At 42.1% G+C, this 19,677-nt stretch overlaps 1 protein-coding gene and 1 pseudogene across 1 annotated transcript in view; one reads left to right on the forward strand and one right to left on the reverse strand.

Moving 5' to 3' along the window:
- Nucleotides 1-3,490: 3,490 nt before the first annotated feature.
- Nucleotides 3,491-3,623, reverse strand: LOC122218720 (annotated as a pseudogene).
- Nucleotides 3,624-10,644: 7,021 nt separating this feature from the next.
- Nucleotides 10,645-19,677, forward strand: part of TSPAN5 (tetraspanin 5) — a 175,386-nt gene continuing 166,353 nt past the window's right edge. Inside the window, exon 1 of the mRNA XM_042935846.1 lies at nucleotides 10,645-11,106. Within this exon, the coding sequence (XP_042791780.1) occupies nucleotides 11,026-11,106 (81 nt within the window). The 5' untranslated portion in view covers nucleotides 10,645-11,025. The remainder of the gene's footprint in view (nucleotides 11,107-19,677) is intronic.

Below are 19,677 nucleotides of genomic sequence, written 5' to 3' on the forward strand. Positions count from 1 at the left end.
GGAAGGAATAGGTGTCTCTTAATAACAGAGATTGACCTTGTCTTTTTTCTTTTTTTTTTTTTAAAGTAGGTTCCATGCTCAGCATGTAACCCAACACAGGGCTTGAACTCATGACCATGAGATCAAGACCTGAGCTCATATCAAGAGTTGGTGCTTAACTGACTGAGCCACCTAGGTGCCCCGCGATTGACCCTATCTTAATTGTCTTGGCCCAGACCTGGTGTTCTCTCTGACCTAGGTTTGCAATTTGGATGTGTTCCTCCTCCCAGCGTGGTTGCTTGGTCCATTAGTGTAACACTGTACAGAGTTGTTCCTTTACTTCACAGAATATCTTCCCTGCTCCGGATAGGGTCTTGGAGAGAGGTAGGTGGTAATGGGCCAGCAGAAGCAGGTAGAAACTGAAGTTTGCAAGTTGTTTCTGGAGTTATATAGGCAGCAAGGTGCTATTGTTCAACGTACAGTATTTCAGTTAATCCTAATTCATCATACTGAGGGGTAATAGTTCCTGTTCTGTACCTCAAATTTTAGTTTTCCATGGTGATGTTAGGTATTTATAGAGCAAATTTGAACATAAAATTTTAGATTTCCAACAATCTTACACCTTTTTATTTTTAGAGGATAAGCAATCATTGAATTGAAATAAAACAAAAGTTAGCTTTTAGTTATATATCACTGCTGTGTACTTTATGCCTAATAACTTAATTATGTCACTGAAATTGATGAATTTGAAGAAACATGGAAAATTACATTGGCTATGGCTGTGAATCTAGTGATGTGAAGATGCTGGATTTATGTATGTTAATTTGATTCATATGCAAGTCAAAACACGCATATTTTTAATCAGCAGATGGTTTAATATGCTTTCCACACTTGTAAAAAATGAAAGTACTGCAAGCTATTTTTTGCCTTGTCATTCATTCTGTCAACAGTATTTATTGTGAACTTAGTCAATGTGGTACATATGGGTAAGCGGCAGAATTACAAACACAATAGAAAATATGTCTCGTTTGTAGATAGAATAAACTTGAACACAGATTTTTTTTTTCATTTTATGCTTTGGGAAGTATTTCTCTAGGATTGCATGTGTCATTTGAACTTTATGACTCAAGTAAGATTTCCTACATATTAGAATTTCAGAACTGTTTGACCTTCCCTTGTCATTTCACTAAAGTTAATCCATTCATTCACTTATTCAGTAAATAATATTATGTACCCAGCATGTATAGAATACTTGCAACATACTACAAGGAAAACCTGATCCTGCCTTCAAGGAGTCTACGGTCTGATGGAAAAGGCAGCTGAACCACTGAAAGGAAAACTCAGGTTGCCAGCTTAGAACGTAGCTATATGCCCTCAACCACACATCCCCAAATCACCTCAGATGTGTTGGATTCTCATGGGAGTCTTGAGAGGGGCCAGAGTTTCCTCTGGAAAGAGAAAGACACAAGTGGCTGGTCTCCTATCTGAGACTGTGCACTGGAGAGGGACCCCAGCTTCCTGATAGTTCTTTCCGGAGAGTGTTCCTGCTCTCAATAGTGGAGTGTTTCCACTCTTAAGTTTACTAGGGAGGCTCCTTGTTTAAAGGGATGCTTAGATAAATCCCTTTGTAAAATAGATCCTTCTATGTGCAATTGCCTCTTAATTTATTTTTGCACTTCTCTTAGATTTCCTAAAGTGAGGACGCATACAACTCATAGCCTTAGAATGCATGTATTGGACATTTAATTTTGATCATATTTAGACTTGTGAGAGCAACTTATCAACATTTTGAACTATTCCTCTATTTGTTATTTAAGTATAGACTTTTTTATTGTGGTAAAACATACATAACATAAAGTTTATCATTTCAACCATTTTTAAGTTCAGTGGCATTAAGTATTCATAACTCTGTGCAAATATCACCACTATCCACTTCCAGAGATTTTTCGTCATCACAAACAGAAACTCTACCTATTAAACAATAACTCTCCATCCTCTTGCCCTTCAGTTCTGGTAAGCTCTATTCTACTTCCTGTAACCATGAAATATATGCCCTTTTGTGTATGGCTTATTTCACTTAGCATAATATTTTCAAGGTTCATCCATGCTGCAGCATGTATCAGAATGTTATTCCTTTTTAAGGCTGAATAATATTCCACTGAATGTATATACCACAGTTTGTTTATCCACTTATCTGTTGATGGACACTTGTTTTATTGTCACCTTTTGACTATTGTGTTACTAGGAGCATTGGTACACAAGTATCGGTTTGAGTCCCTGCTTTCAATTCCTTTTTTTTTTTTTTTTGTATATACCTGGGAGCAGAAATGCTGAATCATATGGTAATTCTGTTTAATGTCTTGAGGAACTACCAAACTGTTTTCCACAGCAGCTGTACCATGTGGTTAAGCATGACTTCAAAAACCTATTCGTCCAGAGTCTTGACCCCATTCAAATAAATGATTTGGATATAAGACATTCAGTCTTGATTAACATAACTAGTTTTTGTTCCTAGAAGTTTTATCTTAATGCTACCATTGTAGAAAAGAAAGAAAAAGAAAGGAAAAAATAGCTCTGGAAGAGGCTTTTATTTATGGTCTGTATGCATGCCACACTTTGTTGGAATTATAGCATTTAATTCACTCCGACCTGAGTTCTTACCTCTGTCTATTTCTTACAGTTGCACTTTTAGGGCAGGAACCATGAACACAGGTGCCTTAACAGGAGATGTGCTCAATAGGTATTTGTGGCTGAATCAATTGATTCTGCATAATAAAACCTAAGTAGATATCTGATGAATCTGTTAGTATCTATTCCCTGTTTCTGAACATTAAGTTCAGTGTTCCACCCATTATAGATTCACTAGAAAGGGATATTTCATCACAGAAGCAAAGTTTTTAGAGGCTAAAGATGGCTGAATGTGAAAGAGACAATTACTGGATATGCATGCCTACCGCTAAGTGGGGGCAGATTTCATAAGGAGTTGAATTCTACTTAACTGTGAAGTAATTTGATCTGGTGATGGATGGAAGGTGAGGTTTATATGATGGGAATGGCCTTTTGAGATTGTTTGGAGTTGGGAGTGACTTAGGAATGTAAGAGAACATGTAGGCATGTTTGCCTTATAAGAATAGAAATGAAGACTGATATTTGGTGGAAAAGGAAAACACTGAAGGGCTTGAGATATGGGGCTATGAGGTTGGAATCTTGACTGATAACCACAGCCTGGAAATTTGAGATGGACTTGCCTCTGTTCTAATAGAGGATTTCTTGGCACTATTTTGGGGCACTGGAAAAGTTATATTTTCTTCTTCTTCTTCTTCTTCTTCTTCTCCTTCTTCTCCTTGATTCCTTTTTTTTTTTTTTTTTAATGTTTTATTTATTTTTGAGAGAGAGAGAGACTGGAGGTGGGGGGAGGAGCAGAGAGAGGGAGACACAGAATCTGAAGCAGCTTCCAGGCTCTGAGTGGTCAGCACAGAGCCCTATGCGAGGCTGGAACACACAAGGGGTGAGGTCATGACCTGAGCCAAAGTCAGATGCTTAACCGACTGAATCACCCGGGAGCCCCTGGAGAAGTTTTCAATTAGCAATAATCATGCCTCGGATAAACCTCGTTGGCTATGATACTGCCACTGTGCAAAGCTTAGGGGCACTGGAAATGAAAGATATAATAGGTTTACATTTTTTCTCTGCAGAATGAAGTCTGCAGAGATTTATATCAATCATATAAAAATATTTATTAATAAAGAAAATATATCAAAATATTGACAATAGTTTTTCTTGGAAATGTTGTCATGGGTGATTCTTTAAAAATGTTTTTTGTGTATTTTCTAAATATTGTGTAAAGAGAATATGTTATTTTTGAAATCAGAAGTTAATATTTTTCGGGGTGCCTGGGTGGCTTAGTCGGTTAAGCGTTCCACTTCAGTCAGGTCATGATCTCACGGTAGGTTCGAGCAGACAAGGTGGAGCCTGCTTGGGATTCTCTCTCTCCCTCTCTATCCCTCTCTACTTGCACTTTCTCTTTCTCTCAAATAAATGAATAAACTTAAAAAAAGAAGTTAGTATTTTTCTCTGGAAAGTGCAGTTTCTAATTAATAACTTTATTTTGGAGGGAGGGAGGGGCAGAAAGAGAATCCAAAGCAGGTTCTGAGCCTGGTACTGGGCTCAAACTCACAAACTGTGAGATCATGACCCTAACTGAAACTGACTGAGCCACCCAGGTGCCCCAAAAGGTGCGGTTTTAAAAGTTCACATAGTATTAGGAGATTTTTTTTTTTAATGTTTATTTATTTTTGAGAGAGACAGACAGAGCATGAGTCGGGGTGGGGGTGGGGGCAGAGAGAGAGGGAGACAGAGAATCTGAAACAGGTTCCAGGCTCTGAGCTGTCAGCACAGAGCCTGACATGGGACTGGAACCCATGAACTGCAGGATCATGTCTTGAGCTGAAGTTAGACACTTAACCGAGCCACCCAGGTGCCCCAGGAGTTTTTGATCTAAGCCATAGAAATAGGCATTGGCTAATCAGAAAGAAAATTTACTGGAAAGAACTCAGCTAGCTTTGGGAGCAGAGAGAGGGGGGAAGAACCAGGAGGATCTGAAAGGTGGTCTCAGTTCCTGTATCATTGAACTCCAGGGGGTTTTTGGTCTTTTTCTCCCTCTACTCAGTATCACAAAGGGTAGCTTCTGAGTACTTGCTCCCTCCTAAGGTGAGGGAGGGGCCTGGCACCTTGATTCACAGGCTTAGCTGACTAATTCCAAAGCAGGAGGAAATTGAGGTGCTATTTTCAAAAGAAAGTAGAATAAAATCGATGCCTGTTTTGTCATATTTTGTAAAAGACAGAATCTTACTGTACAAGCAATTATAACTGATTTCAAAAAGTGAAACAATTATGTTCTACATATACTTGTTTAATCATGTTTTTGAGACAAATATACTTTCTATGTTCTTCCTTGGACTCTGAAAGCTAATCTTCTTTAATGGTATGTGTGGGTATGGGATTAGGGGAGCATGGGGCGGGTACTGATCCTGGGGGACCAATTGTTCATAGAAAAATATAACATTTAATTCACTCACTTTTCAATTAAAGAACAGTAGGCACAAGAGTTAATCCATTAACTATGAGAATACACTTTAATTTTATATTATGACTCATTAAAAAATATTTTAAGTTGACCTCATTTCACAATGGATTTGAGGTGGGATGACCCATTGTCTAATCAAAGTTTTTTGATTTGCAAATGTGAGGTTCCCATTTCAAAGTAGCTAAAGACAAAATGGGCTGAGATGGAAGGATTCTGTCTAAAAATCTCATAAACCTCAAGGACAAGGTCCTCTTGAAGAAACCCAGAAGTAGAAAGCCTTTAGCATGGCTGGAGGCCTTTCAGAAGACAAAATGCACCATTTGTGTGACCCACGCTGTCAGAGTGCTATTTCTCTCAGCATTTATGCTTCCTTCCTCTTTCTGCAGAGAGACAGAGAGAGAGAGAGAGAGAGAGAGAGAGATTGGCTTCCTGCTGGAAACACAGGCACCCCAACTCTCCTAAAAACATCACCGCCATTTCAGCCACAGGAAGGGATCCTTTTTTTACTGAACCCCCTTGAGTGAGAAAGACTCTCTGGTAGGCCAGCCTGGATCTACACAGCCCTGTCCACTGTGAAGTACAAACATGGCCAGAGGTGGGGAAGTGTTTTGTGGCTGAGAAAGGCTGAGAGAAAGGGGTGGGTTATCAACTGGTCAGACAGTGCACTAAAGGTCTGCCCCGTATTAGTTCAAAGAGACAGAACAGTGGGGGAAGAGAGGACAGGGGAGGGAAAAATAGAAAAAGAGTGTTACTGAGGGAAACATGGAGAAGCTGGAGGTGATTCAAGAAGAGAAAATCAAAAGGATGGGGAGAAGCTCAGAGGAGAGTGTTTTAAGTCAGGATACTTTAAGCTGCATGAAACTGAAAACCCCTCTCACAGTGCCCGTAACCAAGTGAGTCTCTCTTATGACAGGAAGTCCTGAGGTAGGCTTAAGTCAGCCATGCAGCAATGTCTGCAAGGCCTAGGTTCTCTTCAGTTTCTCACTCTGCCCTTGTTGGTACGGTCTTTACTATCAGACTACATATAGGATCGAGCTGTTGTATCCAAACACAATTAAATCCAAGGCCAAAAAGAAACCATCTTTTAGGTGTGAGGAACCCCTCAGCACATTTTCCTCATGTCTCATTGGCCAGAATTGTGTCACAGCCCATTTCTGAACGAAACATTGGCAAGAGCCAAGTTTGTCTTAGAAGGTCAAGACATCCCTTGGAGCCTGGCAGGGGACTGGTCTTCCCAGAAGATATGGATGTTAAAAGAGGGGGGGACACTAGAACACTCCTCAGGTTCTGAGAGTAAGGAGGCAATGGGGGAGGGGAGGTAACCAGCTGTGCTGGTTGCATAGAAGTGAAAAAAAGGACTAGAGGAGCAGAGACAGTAAAAGGGAGAGGAGGGAGGCAGAAAAGTGGGCAAGACGAGTAAAACAGAGACAGACAAGCTCATTAAATTTGGTGTCTTAAATTTGGTATAATGCTGTTGTCATATCTTGCTGTTCAGCTCTGCAACTGTTAGAAGAACATGCTTTACCTATTTAACATGTTCTCACTGCTATTTGAAAGACTGGTTAACTTTTTGGTAGTTAAACTTACTAACCATTTTTCAACGTCAGAATTATAGAGGAGATGACCATAAGAGTCTCCAGGGAGAAAACTGTTCTTCTTCTTTTCTTCTTAAGATAGATCAAAATTTAAGGAGAAGTGAGGAAGTTGTGATGAAATACATACAATGATTATTTAGTTAATTGTTTAGTCTTTTTAATTTTATCTTTGTGACTGTAAAAGCAATATAGCTACATTAAAAAAAAAATTGGAAGCCAGAGACATGAAAACAAAATCACCCACAATCCCACAACCAACAACTGTTATTATTTATTGAGAAGTGACTCCTAACTTATTTCATCCAATTGCATAAAATTTTTGTAGGGTGATCTATTTTTCAAAACAGTTATATCATCCACATTGTACACATTTCAAAAACAAAAGGGTATATTAAAATATACAGCAGGTCTCTTTTGTATCATATCTTTTAGTTTTCCAGTGTGCTCCCCAACCCCACCCCAAACCTCTATTATCAATTTCTCTTATTTTCTTCTGTAGATGACTGACCCATTAACCAGAAATATGTGTGTATACAAAGCTTCCAGTCTCCTTTGTCAACGCTCTTTTTCTTCCCCTACAAAATGGCAGCCCATTGTATATCCTGTTTTGCACTTTTCTCTCTTCATTTAACAATATTACTTGGATATAATTCCATATACAGTGCCCTGGAAATTTAACATTATAATTATTCATATTGCCACATACTCTTTATAATCATCATCCTTAATGGCTGCAAAATGTTTGAGTAAATGATTCATTCGTTAAAAAAATATTTATCAAGCACCTGCCACCTAAGCAAGGCGCTAGATTCTAAAATTAAAAGGAGATGGACCACACCCTTGAAGGAGTCACAGCAGAGTGGAACAGACAGGCAGGGAAACAAGTAATTACAGGTAGTCTCCTACTGCAAAATGGAAGAATGTAGGAAGTGTTGAGGGAACAAAAGAAAGAACCTTGCAAATGCTGGATGGGTGAAATAAGTGAAAGGGATTAAATGCACACTTACGGTGATGAGCACTGAGCAAAGCATAGAATTGTTGAATCCCTATGGTGTACACCTGAAACTAATATAACAGTGCATAACAGTTTAGCACACTGGAGCTAAAAAGTGTTGAGGATAAGTAAGAGGAGTCAGCTTGCAGACAAAGGGCAAGGAGAGTGTTTTAGGCAGAGGCAAGAATGACATGGGCACAGGCAAAAAACATGAAGTAACATTATGGTCCAGGTTCAGGTGGCTACAAGGACACGGCCATAGTCCCTACCCCAGGATCTTTAAGCTGTGGCCAAATCTTCAATATAAATAATGCCATGATGTACAAATTGCAGTATATAACTTTCCCCATATTTTGGAGTATTTCTTTGGCTAGATTCCCAGAAGTGGGACTGCTGAGTCAAAGTGTAGGCACTCCCTGACCTGGGACACACAGCCAAAATGCCTTCCAAATGGATGATATCCCTTCACAAGGACCAGCAACGAATGAGGAAACCAGTGCTCATTATCTTAATACCTTTGTAATTATTTTCAAAAAAAAATTATTTATTTATTTATTTATTTATTTATTTAATTTATTCTTTTTAAGTAGGCTGCACACCCAACGTGGGGTTCAAACTCATGACTCTGAGGTCAAGAGTTGCATGCTTCACCTGACCGAGCCAGCCAGAGGCCCCCTATCATTAATTTGTTTTAATGTCTATTTCTATTACTGGTAAGGTTGATTTTCACCATATATTTATTACTATTCGTATTTGTTTGTATATAGTTTGTTTTCTGTTTATACTCAATCATTGAGATTTCATATTTAGCTTCAGCTATATGAGCCCTACTTACAGACATTCAGATTTTTTTTCATGTCTGCTGTCAATATTCTTTCCCCGGTTTAGGTTGCCTTTTAAAACAATGCTTGATGCATTTTAAGATACTACCCAGTCATATCCACATCATTTTCTTCTTTTGCTTCTTAGTTGAGAAATACTTCTAGCTAGAGGTTAAACAAATACTGTTTTCTTCTGGTTTGCTTTACAAATGTACTTAAACTTACTTTTGACATAGGAAATGAGAATTCAACTAGTCTTCCCGATTACTGATGAGTTATCTGAACTCTCCCTTCTTTGTTTTTATTTCAAAGATAAATCCTGCTTAGGGATCAACTCAACTTAGATCCAATTGGATCAAATTTCCAGTCCTTTTCTGAATTGTGTTAGCTCTACTTAAGAAAGACCTTTCCTCTGACTTATCCAGGAATCTACAGGAACTGTTCTATTTATATATATAGAAAGAGTTACAATATCGCAGGAATAGGTCTAGGTAAAGCTTCTCAGTGCCTTCCTGTTAGAAGGGAATCTGCTGTTGAAGGCAGACCTTACCTTTGAAGCTTAGCCTACCTGGTTAGTATGCTGTGTGTTTTCCGTAGGTGGAGGGCACTTATGAGGGAGAGAGGGTTCTATCATCCGAAGGGCTGAAGTCACTGTGTTAGCTAGTATCATAGTTCTGTGGTATTGAATAGATAGGATCTCCTGATCCTCTCACGTTTGTGGGTCCCCTGTGACCTCAATATACCCTCAATCCCTCTCAAGGCCAAGCTTATCTCAAAGGATGGTTTATTGCAAGAAAAAGCAACTTCTTGCCCCTCCAAAGCTGGATTACAGGTTGTCAACTAGCTATCCTATTTTTGAGTAAAGTGATAGGCAGTTAACCAGAGAAACCCTATGCAAAAGGTTCTCAAATATAAGCCTACTAAGTATCACATGGGAAGTTTAGGAAACACGCAGATTTCTGCGTGCAGTACCAGGTTACATGGGTGGTGCTGGAAATTTTTCCTGATTTCATCTCTCCTTCTAATTCTGTGAAGCTTGGAAAAAACATTCCCATACACATTTACACACAGTTCTGAACTGCTCATATTTCGAACCTGCTCCCTAGCACCCATGAAGGTGCTCCAGGAGGAGGTCGGATACGCAACCAATAGGCACACCTTCTCAGCGCTCTAAAACAGTTTCCAGCCACGCGTTCTATCCTTCCCCAGGGGTCAAAAGCTTAATGGTTTATGATTTATAATCCCAATTCCAACTTCCCAGAAGACTTCCTGGAACCAGTCAGGATCTTCGGCACTATTCCTTCTCGCGGGGCATTTGCTGTCCGAGTTTGTGTTTACTGCAAGACCCTAGGGTGAGAATTGTATCCCGGCTGGGACTCCTTTGAGCCATCTCTCCTTGGTTGTCCGCATTTCTGGGACGAGGCTCCTGTTTCCGGCAGGTGGGGAGGTTGGGTTGGAGCCACACTTGGATTCCGGAGACGTTCCTTTGCAATTCTCCCAATCTACTCGCCCCATTTCCCGTCTCTTTTTTCCTCCCCCTTCCCCGCTCCCCAACCCTCTGCTCCCAGCAAAGTCTACGACCCCTTTCCACTCACGCTCAGTGGCCGGGAGTCTTCTCTTGCAGCACTACCGGGTGGTGGAGGAGGGGGCGAGTGTGGTCACACCCGGAAGGGGGCTTGTCCGGGAACAGGGGGCTCGCAGGATCCGTACTACCCAGCCCTCTCGCCCCGGAGCGACCCTCTCCCCCGCGTACCCCCAGATGCAGTCTGCCGCAGCGGGTGGCGGAGAGGGACCCGCTGCTCTTCAATCCCAGTCTCTCCGCCAGCCTGCTCCCAATCCCGGGGCGCGCTTCCTCCTCCCTTCCGCCAGTCTTCCTCCCCACCTACTCCGCTGCCGCGCTGGGGGGTCGGCGGCGCTCCCGGCTGGTCCTAGAAGGGGCGGGGAGAAAGGCAGCGGGAGGAGCGGAAAGCGGTGGCAGGAGGCGGTGCGGCTACGTGGGCCCGCGGCCGCCCGGGAGCGCCCGAGCCCGTACGCGCGCGCGCGAGCCTCGCCGAGGCTCTGGCGGCGGGCAGCCGGCTGCAGGGCGGAGCTGCGGGCGGAGGAGCCGCGCGCCGAGGGGGCGGAGCGAGCGGCGGGCGGAGCGAGGGGTGGGAGGGCGCGCGCGAGCCGGCGGGCGGGCGAGCGAGTAGCGTCTCCACCAGCATCTGCTGTGGCCGCGTTTGCCCGAAGCTCGGAGACCGACGGACCGACAGATCGCCTGGCGGACAGACGCGGGCTCTCGCCTTGGGCTCGGGGCCAGCTTTGGCGAGGCTCGGGGTTTGCAGCGCGTGGTTTCTCCGCTAGCTCACGGCCACCCCGGCTCCGGCGGCCTCGACGCGCAGGGGGCTGGAGGTGCGGGAGCGGCTCTCCGCCGGTCGGTCCCCGTGCGGTTCAGCCGCGGCCCGGAGCTGCGTCCCAGATCCCCTGCTCCCCTCCGGGCTGCTCCGAGCAACGGTGCTCCGGGGCTCCAAACTCGGGCTGCCGGGGCAAGTGTCTTCATGAACCCAGAGGATGTCCGGGAAGCACTACAAGGGTCCTGAAGTCAGTTGTTGCATCAAATATTTCATATTTGGCTTCAATGTCATATTTTGGGTAAGTTGGAGCGCTTCTGGGATTTCAACTATTGTGGCCGATCGATCCGCGGCGATTTCCCCCACGTTGCTTGCTGCTTTTACTTTTCGCAGCCCCTCGGGCGCTTGCCCGAGCAAGGAGAGGCATTTGCCTTCCGCTTTTCCAGCTTGCGCGTTGGAGAGATAAACATTTAATCCTATTTAGGAGTGGGAAGAGGTAAAAAGAAAAACCGAGCCGGAAAGGGGGCACCCAGGCCTTGGGGTGGCTTTTTAAGGGACGAATAGCAGGGATGCAGATGAAAGAAAGGCTCGGCAGTTTGAGAAATGAGCAACCGCACGAATTAGATTTGCTCCCGGTGGGATATGGCTGTTGGGCAGAGCGTGGTGTCATAATAGGGAAGGCTAATCGGGCAGAGCCGACCCTGAGGTCCACCTTCTAACGGGGATCTGATTGGACGAGGGCTTGGCTCCGTGTTGCCGCGGCTGGTCTGTGCCATGCTCAGCGTGTATCTTCTTGCACCATCTCGGGCTTTGTGTAGGATGCAGATGCAGTGGTATACGGTTCTGTAATGTACACGTAAATAACGCTTCCTGCGCGCTCTTCCCCATCAGCTGGAAAGCGCTCCTTTTGCATAATGGACTGGCTAGTGGGCGCGTGGGGTGGAGGGTTTTATTTCCATGTGTATCTTCTCAGGGTGATAACAAGTCACCATCAACATGTTTCAGTGTGTTCGTGCCTCACGTCCTCCTTTTCTAAGGAGTGACACAGAGTGGGCCGTTTTGGGGAAACCTTGGAGAAATGCAAAGAGAATGTATGAGATAGGTTTTATTGGGGGTACGGAGAGCAAATGCTTGAACGAAAGATTCAAACCACGCTCTGGCTTTGCTGGCAACACAGGGTGCTGGGCACCTATTGTAATTAGGCTGGGATGCCTACTCTTTTGTTTTGTTTGGATTATTTTCCTTGATTTCACAAACGTGTTCAGCAACCAGACAAAGAGTTCACTAGGGCAAGGAGAGAACGTTGGTTCAAAGACTGTGTTATTCCTGCCGCCCCCCCCCCCCCCCCCCCCCCCCCGCCAATCCCATCCCATCCCATCTTCTTCCTTAATGTGCCCCCCCCCCCCACCCACCCAGTGGAAAGTAAAGATGGTGGCTGTCTGGGGGTGTTTTCCAAGTTGCTATTCAGTGTAGGTTCAGTATGAGACACACAATAATGCAACGGTGGGATCAGTCATAATCCACGGCAGTATGCACACATTGTGTGTTTATTTTGATTGTTCTTTAATTTTAGCCATTTGTTGTAGACATGTACAGCTATGAGAATAGTTATCCATATAGCTCTGTATATTCATTTTTTTTTCCTACTCACATTAACAAAGCCATTTTTACATTTTTTCCTATTTTCTGTTGAAGTGTCTTGCATTGGTTTGCATGTTTTGCAAAGGGAAATGGAAGGGTTTGGGGACCACTCTGTGTCACCATGTCATCTGTCCTCAAGACTCATAAAGAGAATGGGGGGGGGTGGAGAACATGAATAAATATTGTATCTAGTCATTCACAGACAGGTTTGTATGTTTTTCTTGCCAGAGATTGTATGTGATTCCTGTGAGTGGTCGCCCCCTCCCTGCTGCAATTAATAGGAAGAAGAAATTATTTTTTTTCTTTGCTTCTCTTTTTGTCATCTGAAAAATGTTGAAAAGTGCTGGGTAGTCACATTTCTGAGTGAGGTGTTTTGATTTTATTGGACCTTGAAACTTTGTGACTTTGAGAGTCAGGGACTACTGAACTGAGATTGGACCTTGTTGAGGTAATGAGTCCAGGCCTCTGCATTCTACTTGAACACTTTCAAAAGTTGCATGTTTCAGCTACCAGGCAACAGAAAGCACCCAGGGGCTTTCTCTGTAGTTTCATAGCAGGAGGTGGAAAAGAAAGGGATTCGGGCCTGTTTCCCTAACAGTTTGGTGTAGTTTTGTGCAGTATACAGAGGAAAATTTAGTATTTTCTGTGGATTGGGTTGTAGCAGTTCCACTAGAACTGTGGAGAGCATCAAAGAATTACGGAATGCGTGCATAGAGATTTCCAGAATAGAGCTTCCTCTTGTTTGATTTTGAAGGTCTTTTGGCGGGAGTTTTATGGGAAGCCTGAGAGGAAACCTAGGCTGTGGAACTAAACAAGCTACCCCAGGCAAAATTCCTTATAGCCCTTCTCTGCTTTGTATATGCTTCCTCCCTCCTTTCTGTGCCTAGTGCCTTTTACCCAGGTACCCCTTCATACCTTTCCTATCCTGCTGTCTACTTCAAAATTACCCCATATTTAAATCTCCCAGTGTGTCAGTACCATAGTCTCTCGTCACAATCAGCAGGAAGGTAACATGACATTCGATTAAAGTACAGTAATTCAGACTAAGATATTAGTGACTGAAGAACGGGGGTCAGTAACTTGGCAGTCTGCTTCTGTCAAGTTGCACATCTCTACCCAATACAGAGTTACCATCCTGTCAGTTACTGCCAGAAACAGCAGACTCGATGCTACCCTTACACAGTTATGAAGAAGAGATTCATAATAGAGAGCATGGCTTCCTAATCTTTCATTTTCACGCTGTGAGATGCTAGAATAAATGTGACATACATCGAGGACGTTTGGAGGTGTATGTAGTTCTGGTGAAATAAAATTGACATGTGGACATTGTCACCCTGGCACTGTGAGCTTGGTTCTCTTGCTAATGGGTAGTTTGACTCCTTGCTAGTCAGTTAACTGCCCTGGGCCTCAGTTTCTCAGCTTTTAAAATGAAGGAGTTGGATGAATTGTAAGGTTCTTTCTAGTTCTGACAAAGAATGTATCTGTCACGTTCCAATAGGCTAGGGAAGAAAAATACAAGAGATGGGCACCGTGTATAATGAAAATAGCATCTATGGGAGTACTTACTACAGACCTTTTCTCTTACTGAGAGTTGTCTGAAGATCAGTTTTCTTACTTCATTTTTTCTTCTTGGCTTATTCACTCATTGGTGTAGTTTGCATTCTTCCCTGTCCCCAACTGTGAATCTCAAATGGAGTCCTGTGAGTCATTAAAAAAAATTTTTTTTTATTATTAGAGTTACAGTTTGGTGTGTAAAATATGAATCCTTTTATATAACAGTTGTACGATATTCTGAGTAACAAAGTCAACATCTTGTACAGATTCCTTTCTCATTAGTTGTCACAGGGTGGTGGGGAAAATCTCATTTTCCCTATTTAATGTTGGAAGACCTCAAGCCAGAAGGGAATTGGTTTTATTGAGGGTGTCACCCTACTAGGACATTTCTTGGAAAACCCTTAGGCTGCTTTGAGGTGGGTGAGGGAAGAGACAGGGAATTTTGTTTTAAAGTCTCTTTTTTTGGGGGACTGAACCCCCACATCACCTCACACCATTAATAGATGTTTTGCTCTGGACTTTTTTGGATTTTGGTTTTAATGCTTAACTGTTTGTAGGCAAGTAAATTGACCTCATTCTGGTGTTGTTGATCTGTTGTTATGTAACAATCAACCCCAACTCTTAGTGGTTTCAAACAAAACTTTTTTATTATACCTCACAGTTATGTGATTTGAGCAGGCTCATCTGGGCAGTTGCCCTTGGGGTCTCTTGGGCAGTTGCAGTGAGATGTGAAGTCTCACTGAGGTAGGGTGGCCAGGATGGTGTACTCACATGACTGGCAGTTGATGTTTGCTTACAGCTCAGCCAGGATTGTTGGTTAGAGCACCTATTTGAGGCTTCTTCCTGTCTCTGAGACTGAAAGAAGGTTCCAGCCAGTTAAAACTACTTACCTGCCCCATTGTCACTTTTGTCTGTTTTACTCGTTAAAGCACACATGGAGTCTGCTAAATTTCAAGGGGGAGAAGAAAGAAATTCTACCTTTTATGGACAAACGTCAAGGTCATGTGGCTTGCGGCCATCTTTGGAACATACACTCTGCTGCACTGAGCCATAATTTCTGGTTTATAAAGGAAGGATAACATTATCTAATGGAATTATAGTTTCAAGGATTCAGTGAGTAACATATTACCCAGTACAATGTCTCAATATGTAACACATGGTGACTATCATTATTGTTATTGTCTCTAGACTTTATACTGGTTCCATTCTGCACTGTAGAACTTCTAGAATACTTTAGCCTGATACTTTGGCATCATTACCACTAGGAAATGTTAATACCTTTAAGATCTTCCTAGGATTCAGTAAAATGGATTCAGTAAATTTGTCACTTATTAGAAAAAAAAGCCCCATGGATCAGTGGAAACCTTGAATGACTTGGGAAAACCAAGAATGGCTTGGGGACACCAACTGGTTTTTCTCTTCTCTTTACAGTACAATTAGAACAGCCTTGGATACTTGAGGCCAAATTTCTCTTTGATGTGCTTTCAAATATTACATTGTGTCTTTAAGAGGAGGTTTATCCTGGGTTGATGGCAGAATATTGTATCTAATTTGTTTCCACAGGGCTTAAATTCAGAGAGGAGAGAGATTTAGGGAACCTTGGGGGGGCATTAAGTAGGAAGCCTTATCTTATGATTCACTATAAATTGTAAGATGTTCTGGAATGACGATACATCAGCAGTTTATAAGTCATAATTTTTGTTTTAATTTGCTAGACATCTGTTAGCTTCGATGGCAACCATATGGGAGTCTAAATTGCCTTTTGAATTACAGGGAGATGGTAGGAAGAAAGCTAAATATGGTTATGAAAGTGTCATATGGAAAAAGTGTAACAAAGGTGTATAGACCTCAGTGGGGAAAGTAATTGAATACTGAACTTGCTTGGTCTGGCTGTTCACTCTTGGGTCAGTGAGAAGGCACTGAAGCATTCACACTTGATGATATCCCTGGAAGATAGAAATGAAGCAAAGGGGGAAAAGGTAGAAAACCAAATGATGTTCCACCCAGCATCAAATTGCCAAGGTGAGCTAAAATGGATCACTCTGTCTTAATGTGTCCACAATAATAATCCCAGGCATAAGGTGAAAGCAACCCGTGTTTTAACAAAGCTTTATAATTATGGTCTCTTTCTTCTAAGCATCTCAAAGCATCTTAACAAGCATATTATGACATCTTTGTGACAGATGAAGAAACTGGAGCACAGAGATGTGGAGTGACTTTTGAGCTGTTTGAAGAAGGTGTCAGGGTTCGCTTTTCAAGTATTAAGTCTCCTCTAGTAACGATAGCCCCAGCTTCTCCTTTGAAACTTATTTTAGAAGATGCTTTTAATTTTAAAATAAAACATCAAGTAAGTCACTTACATCTGTTCATAATTGAAAAGTGATAAAGTTTTTGCATATGCCTCAATTAACACCACCCACTAGCATAAAGAGTTAGGATGAAAATGTTAGAGAATATGATAGTATAATAAACTATGTGTAGTCTATTGAAAATTCATAAATGAAAATTGGATTATTAAAGACAATTAAAGACAATGGAGTACTGAAGACACATGCTTCTTTCTATATGTGACACTGATGACTATCTTACATTTCTAACCTCTGAATCATTAATCATCACTGGATTATAAGGGCCTCACCTGCAGGGACTGTCTCTCCATCATTTTCATAATCTCAGTGTCTAGCACATTGTCTGGAACATAGTAGATGTTTAATAAATATTTGTTGAACGAACGAATTATGAAATCATTGGAAAGTACCTAGACGTCATCTCCTCTAACTTCCTATTCAGTGAGACATTTTCTCTAACATCCTGCCAACCCATCTAAACATGGATCTGTTTTTGGACCACTTTAATTGTTAGAGTTTCACTTGTCCTCCAAGTAGATGTAATATGTTTCCCTGTAACTCCCATCCTTGTAATTTACTGTGGCTGATTTTTAATTTTTGTTTTGAAACAATCTTAGATAGACCTACAGAGAAATTGCATGTGGTATAATTTGTTTTTATCCTGAATCTTTTGAGAAAAAGTTGCCAGAAAGATGGCTGTCACACCAACACTTCACTGTATATTTCCTGTAAACTAGGGTATTCTCCCAGATAGCCACAGGACAGCCATCCAAGCCAGGAAATTACCACTGATACATTACCATCATCTAATCCTTAGACCTCATTCAAGTTTCCCAGTTGTTCCAGTCATGTCTTGTAAAGCAAAGAATCCAATGCAGAACATACATTGTATTTACTTAGCTCTTTCAGTCCTTCTCTGTCAGGATCTGGACACACTTGAAGATTATAAACCAGCTATTTTGTATAATGTCCCTCCCTTTGGGTTTGTCTTCCATTTTCTCATTCTTAGATTCAGACTGTGCATCGTTGGTAGGAAAATTACAGAAATGGTGCCGTGTTCGTTTCATGGCATCCCATCAGATGGCACTGATTTCTGTTTGTCCTGTTACTGTTGATGGTCACTTGATTAAAGTGTGGTCTGCCAAAGCTGCTCTGCCATGAAGTTACTCTTTTTCCTTTTGTAATTTGTACATATTTTGTGACAGGTTACGTCCAAACAACGTAAATAGCCCAGTCCTCATCAAAATTTCAACCTGTTAATTTATATAAATCAGTAAGAAGTTGCTTCCTTTTCTTCAGTGCATTTTAAACTGTTACTCTCCTGGGGCACCTGGGTGGCTCAGTTCGTTGGGTGTCCAACTTCGGCTTAGGTCATGATTTCACAGCTCATGGGTTCGAGCCCCGCGTCGGGCTCTGTGCTGACAGCTCAGAGTCTGGAGCCTGCTTCAGATTCTGTGTCTTCCTCTCTCTCTGCCCCTCCCCTGCTCACACTCTGTGTCTCTCTCTCTTAAAAATAAATAAACATTAAAAATAAAAAATAAAATAAACTATTACCCTCCTTACTTTGATGTTGCAGTTGGTCCCAGGTTTGGTGGCCATGCTGCCTCCTGTGCCATTTATTTATTTATTTGTTTGTTTATTTATTTTTAATGTTTATTTATTTTTGAGAAACAGAGGCTGGAGGAAGAGTAGAGTGAGGGAGACAGAGGATTGGAAGCAGGCTCTGCATTGACAGCAGAGAGCCTGACATGGGATTCAAACCCACAAACTGTGAGATTAAGACCTGAGCTCAACCGACTGAGCCACCCAGGCGCCGCCCCCCCCCCCCCCCCCCACTCCTGTGCCCTTTAACTCCCATCATTCTTTGAACATTTCTGTGCTTTCTGGCAGAACAAGATGTTCCAAGCTCATTTTGTAATTTTGGGGTGTCATCTATTGTATCAGTCATTTCTCCAAGGAGCCTTGGTTCCTTTGAGTGGCAAATGTTATTTAGAAGCCAAGATCTAGTTGCTAAGTGTGCTCATCGCTATGAGGGTATCACCACCCCTGGGAATTCCCAGTGGATATAATGGCGGCATATGTGTATGTATATACATATATGCACATATGCATATATTACATATGCGTTTCTATATTTATTTATATTTTGAAAATCATGATTTCCGTGATACCTCAAATCCCTATTTGATACCATGGGGTTTATTCTAGGTTTTTCCTTTTCTATATTTGTAAATACCTTCTTTGATCGTGAGATTCCTGGCTCCCATTATTCTTAACAGTTTACTTATTTGATAAGTTCTCCTCATATGTAGCCAGTCTTCCACAGCTGCTCCTGTTGCGCTCCTTACCTGCTGATGCTGCAACATGAATGCCACAACCCTGCACCCCAAATACCCTCCCTACTCTGATTGGGCTCTGATACTGTGCTCTGGGCTTCCACATCCCTCTTCATACCCGTACTTGCACAAAGGCCTACCTTGCTTGGTCCCAACTAATGGCTTTAGGACAGAATTTTTCAGAAGAAGGGAAAGGGCCTATGTAACACTTTTGTGATATGAAACAAAACTTACCTCCTTTCTCTGTAGCCCTTCAGTATTTAAAAACAGGTATTTTGTCATTCCTAAACCTTCTGTTTTCCATCTTTAAAAACTGTTCTGTTTTCCAGCTTTAAATTCCTCCATGTATTCTTCATGTACAATTTCCAGATTGTTCTTTGCCCTTGTCACGATACTCTGCCTGTGGTCAGACACACTTCCATTAATGTAGCAACCAGAGTGGAACACATTCTTCACTCACTGTTCCAACCATGCAGAAAGCAGTGGGCTGTTACTATCGAACTTCCTCTTAAGTCTCTAGGCCATGCTGGACCTATAGGTAGAAGCCTCTGCCACCGCCTGGATTTGTCTTTGAGTAAGTTACTCTCACAAATTATTTCCTCAGTTGCTTATCTCAAATATGGGGAAAATAATTCCAATATCTCATAGAGTTGTTATCCAGTATTAAAGGAGAGCATGCACATGAAGGTGCTTGGTAAAAGGTAAATCTCTCAATACAAATAGTAGTGATTAACCTCAGCTAAACCACACAGGCTTTTCTTGGCAGCCAGAGAACATTGTTGGCTCAAAGTGAATTTCTAGTGAAATGAAACCTTCACTTCTTTTTCAGGTGAACTTCTGTCAAACTCATCTCCTTAGGCTAAGTGCTAATCAGCAGCCCTAACCCTCTAGTTAATTATTTGAATTTAGATTTAGTGCTATATGTTTATCCCATTTATATGTCTTATTCCAGCCCTGCAGTTTTTAAACTGTGCTGCCAGAAGCCCTAGGCTT

The sequence above is a fragment of the Panthera leo genome, chromosome B1 (assembly GCF_018350215.1).
Source record: "Panthera leo isolate Ple1 chromosome B1, P.leo_Ple1_pat1.1, whole genome shotgun sequence".
In the NCBI taxonomy this organism is placed as follows: Eukaryota; Metazoa; Chordata; class Mammalia; order Carnivora; family Felidae; genus Panthera; species Panthera leo.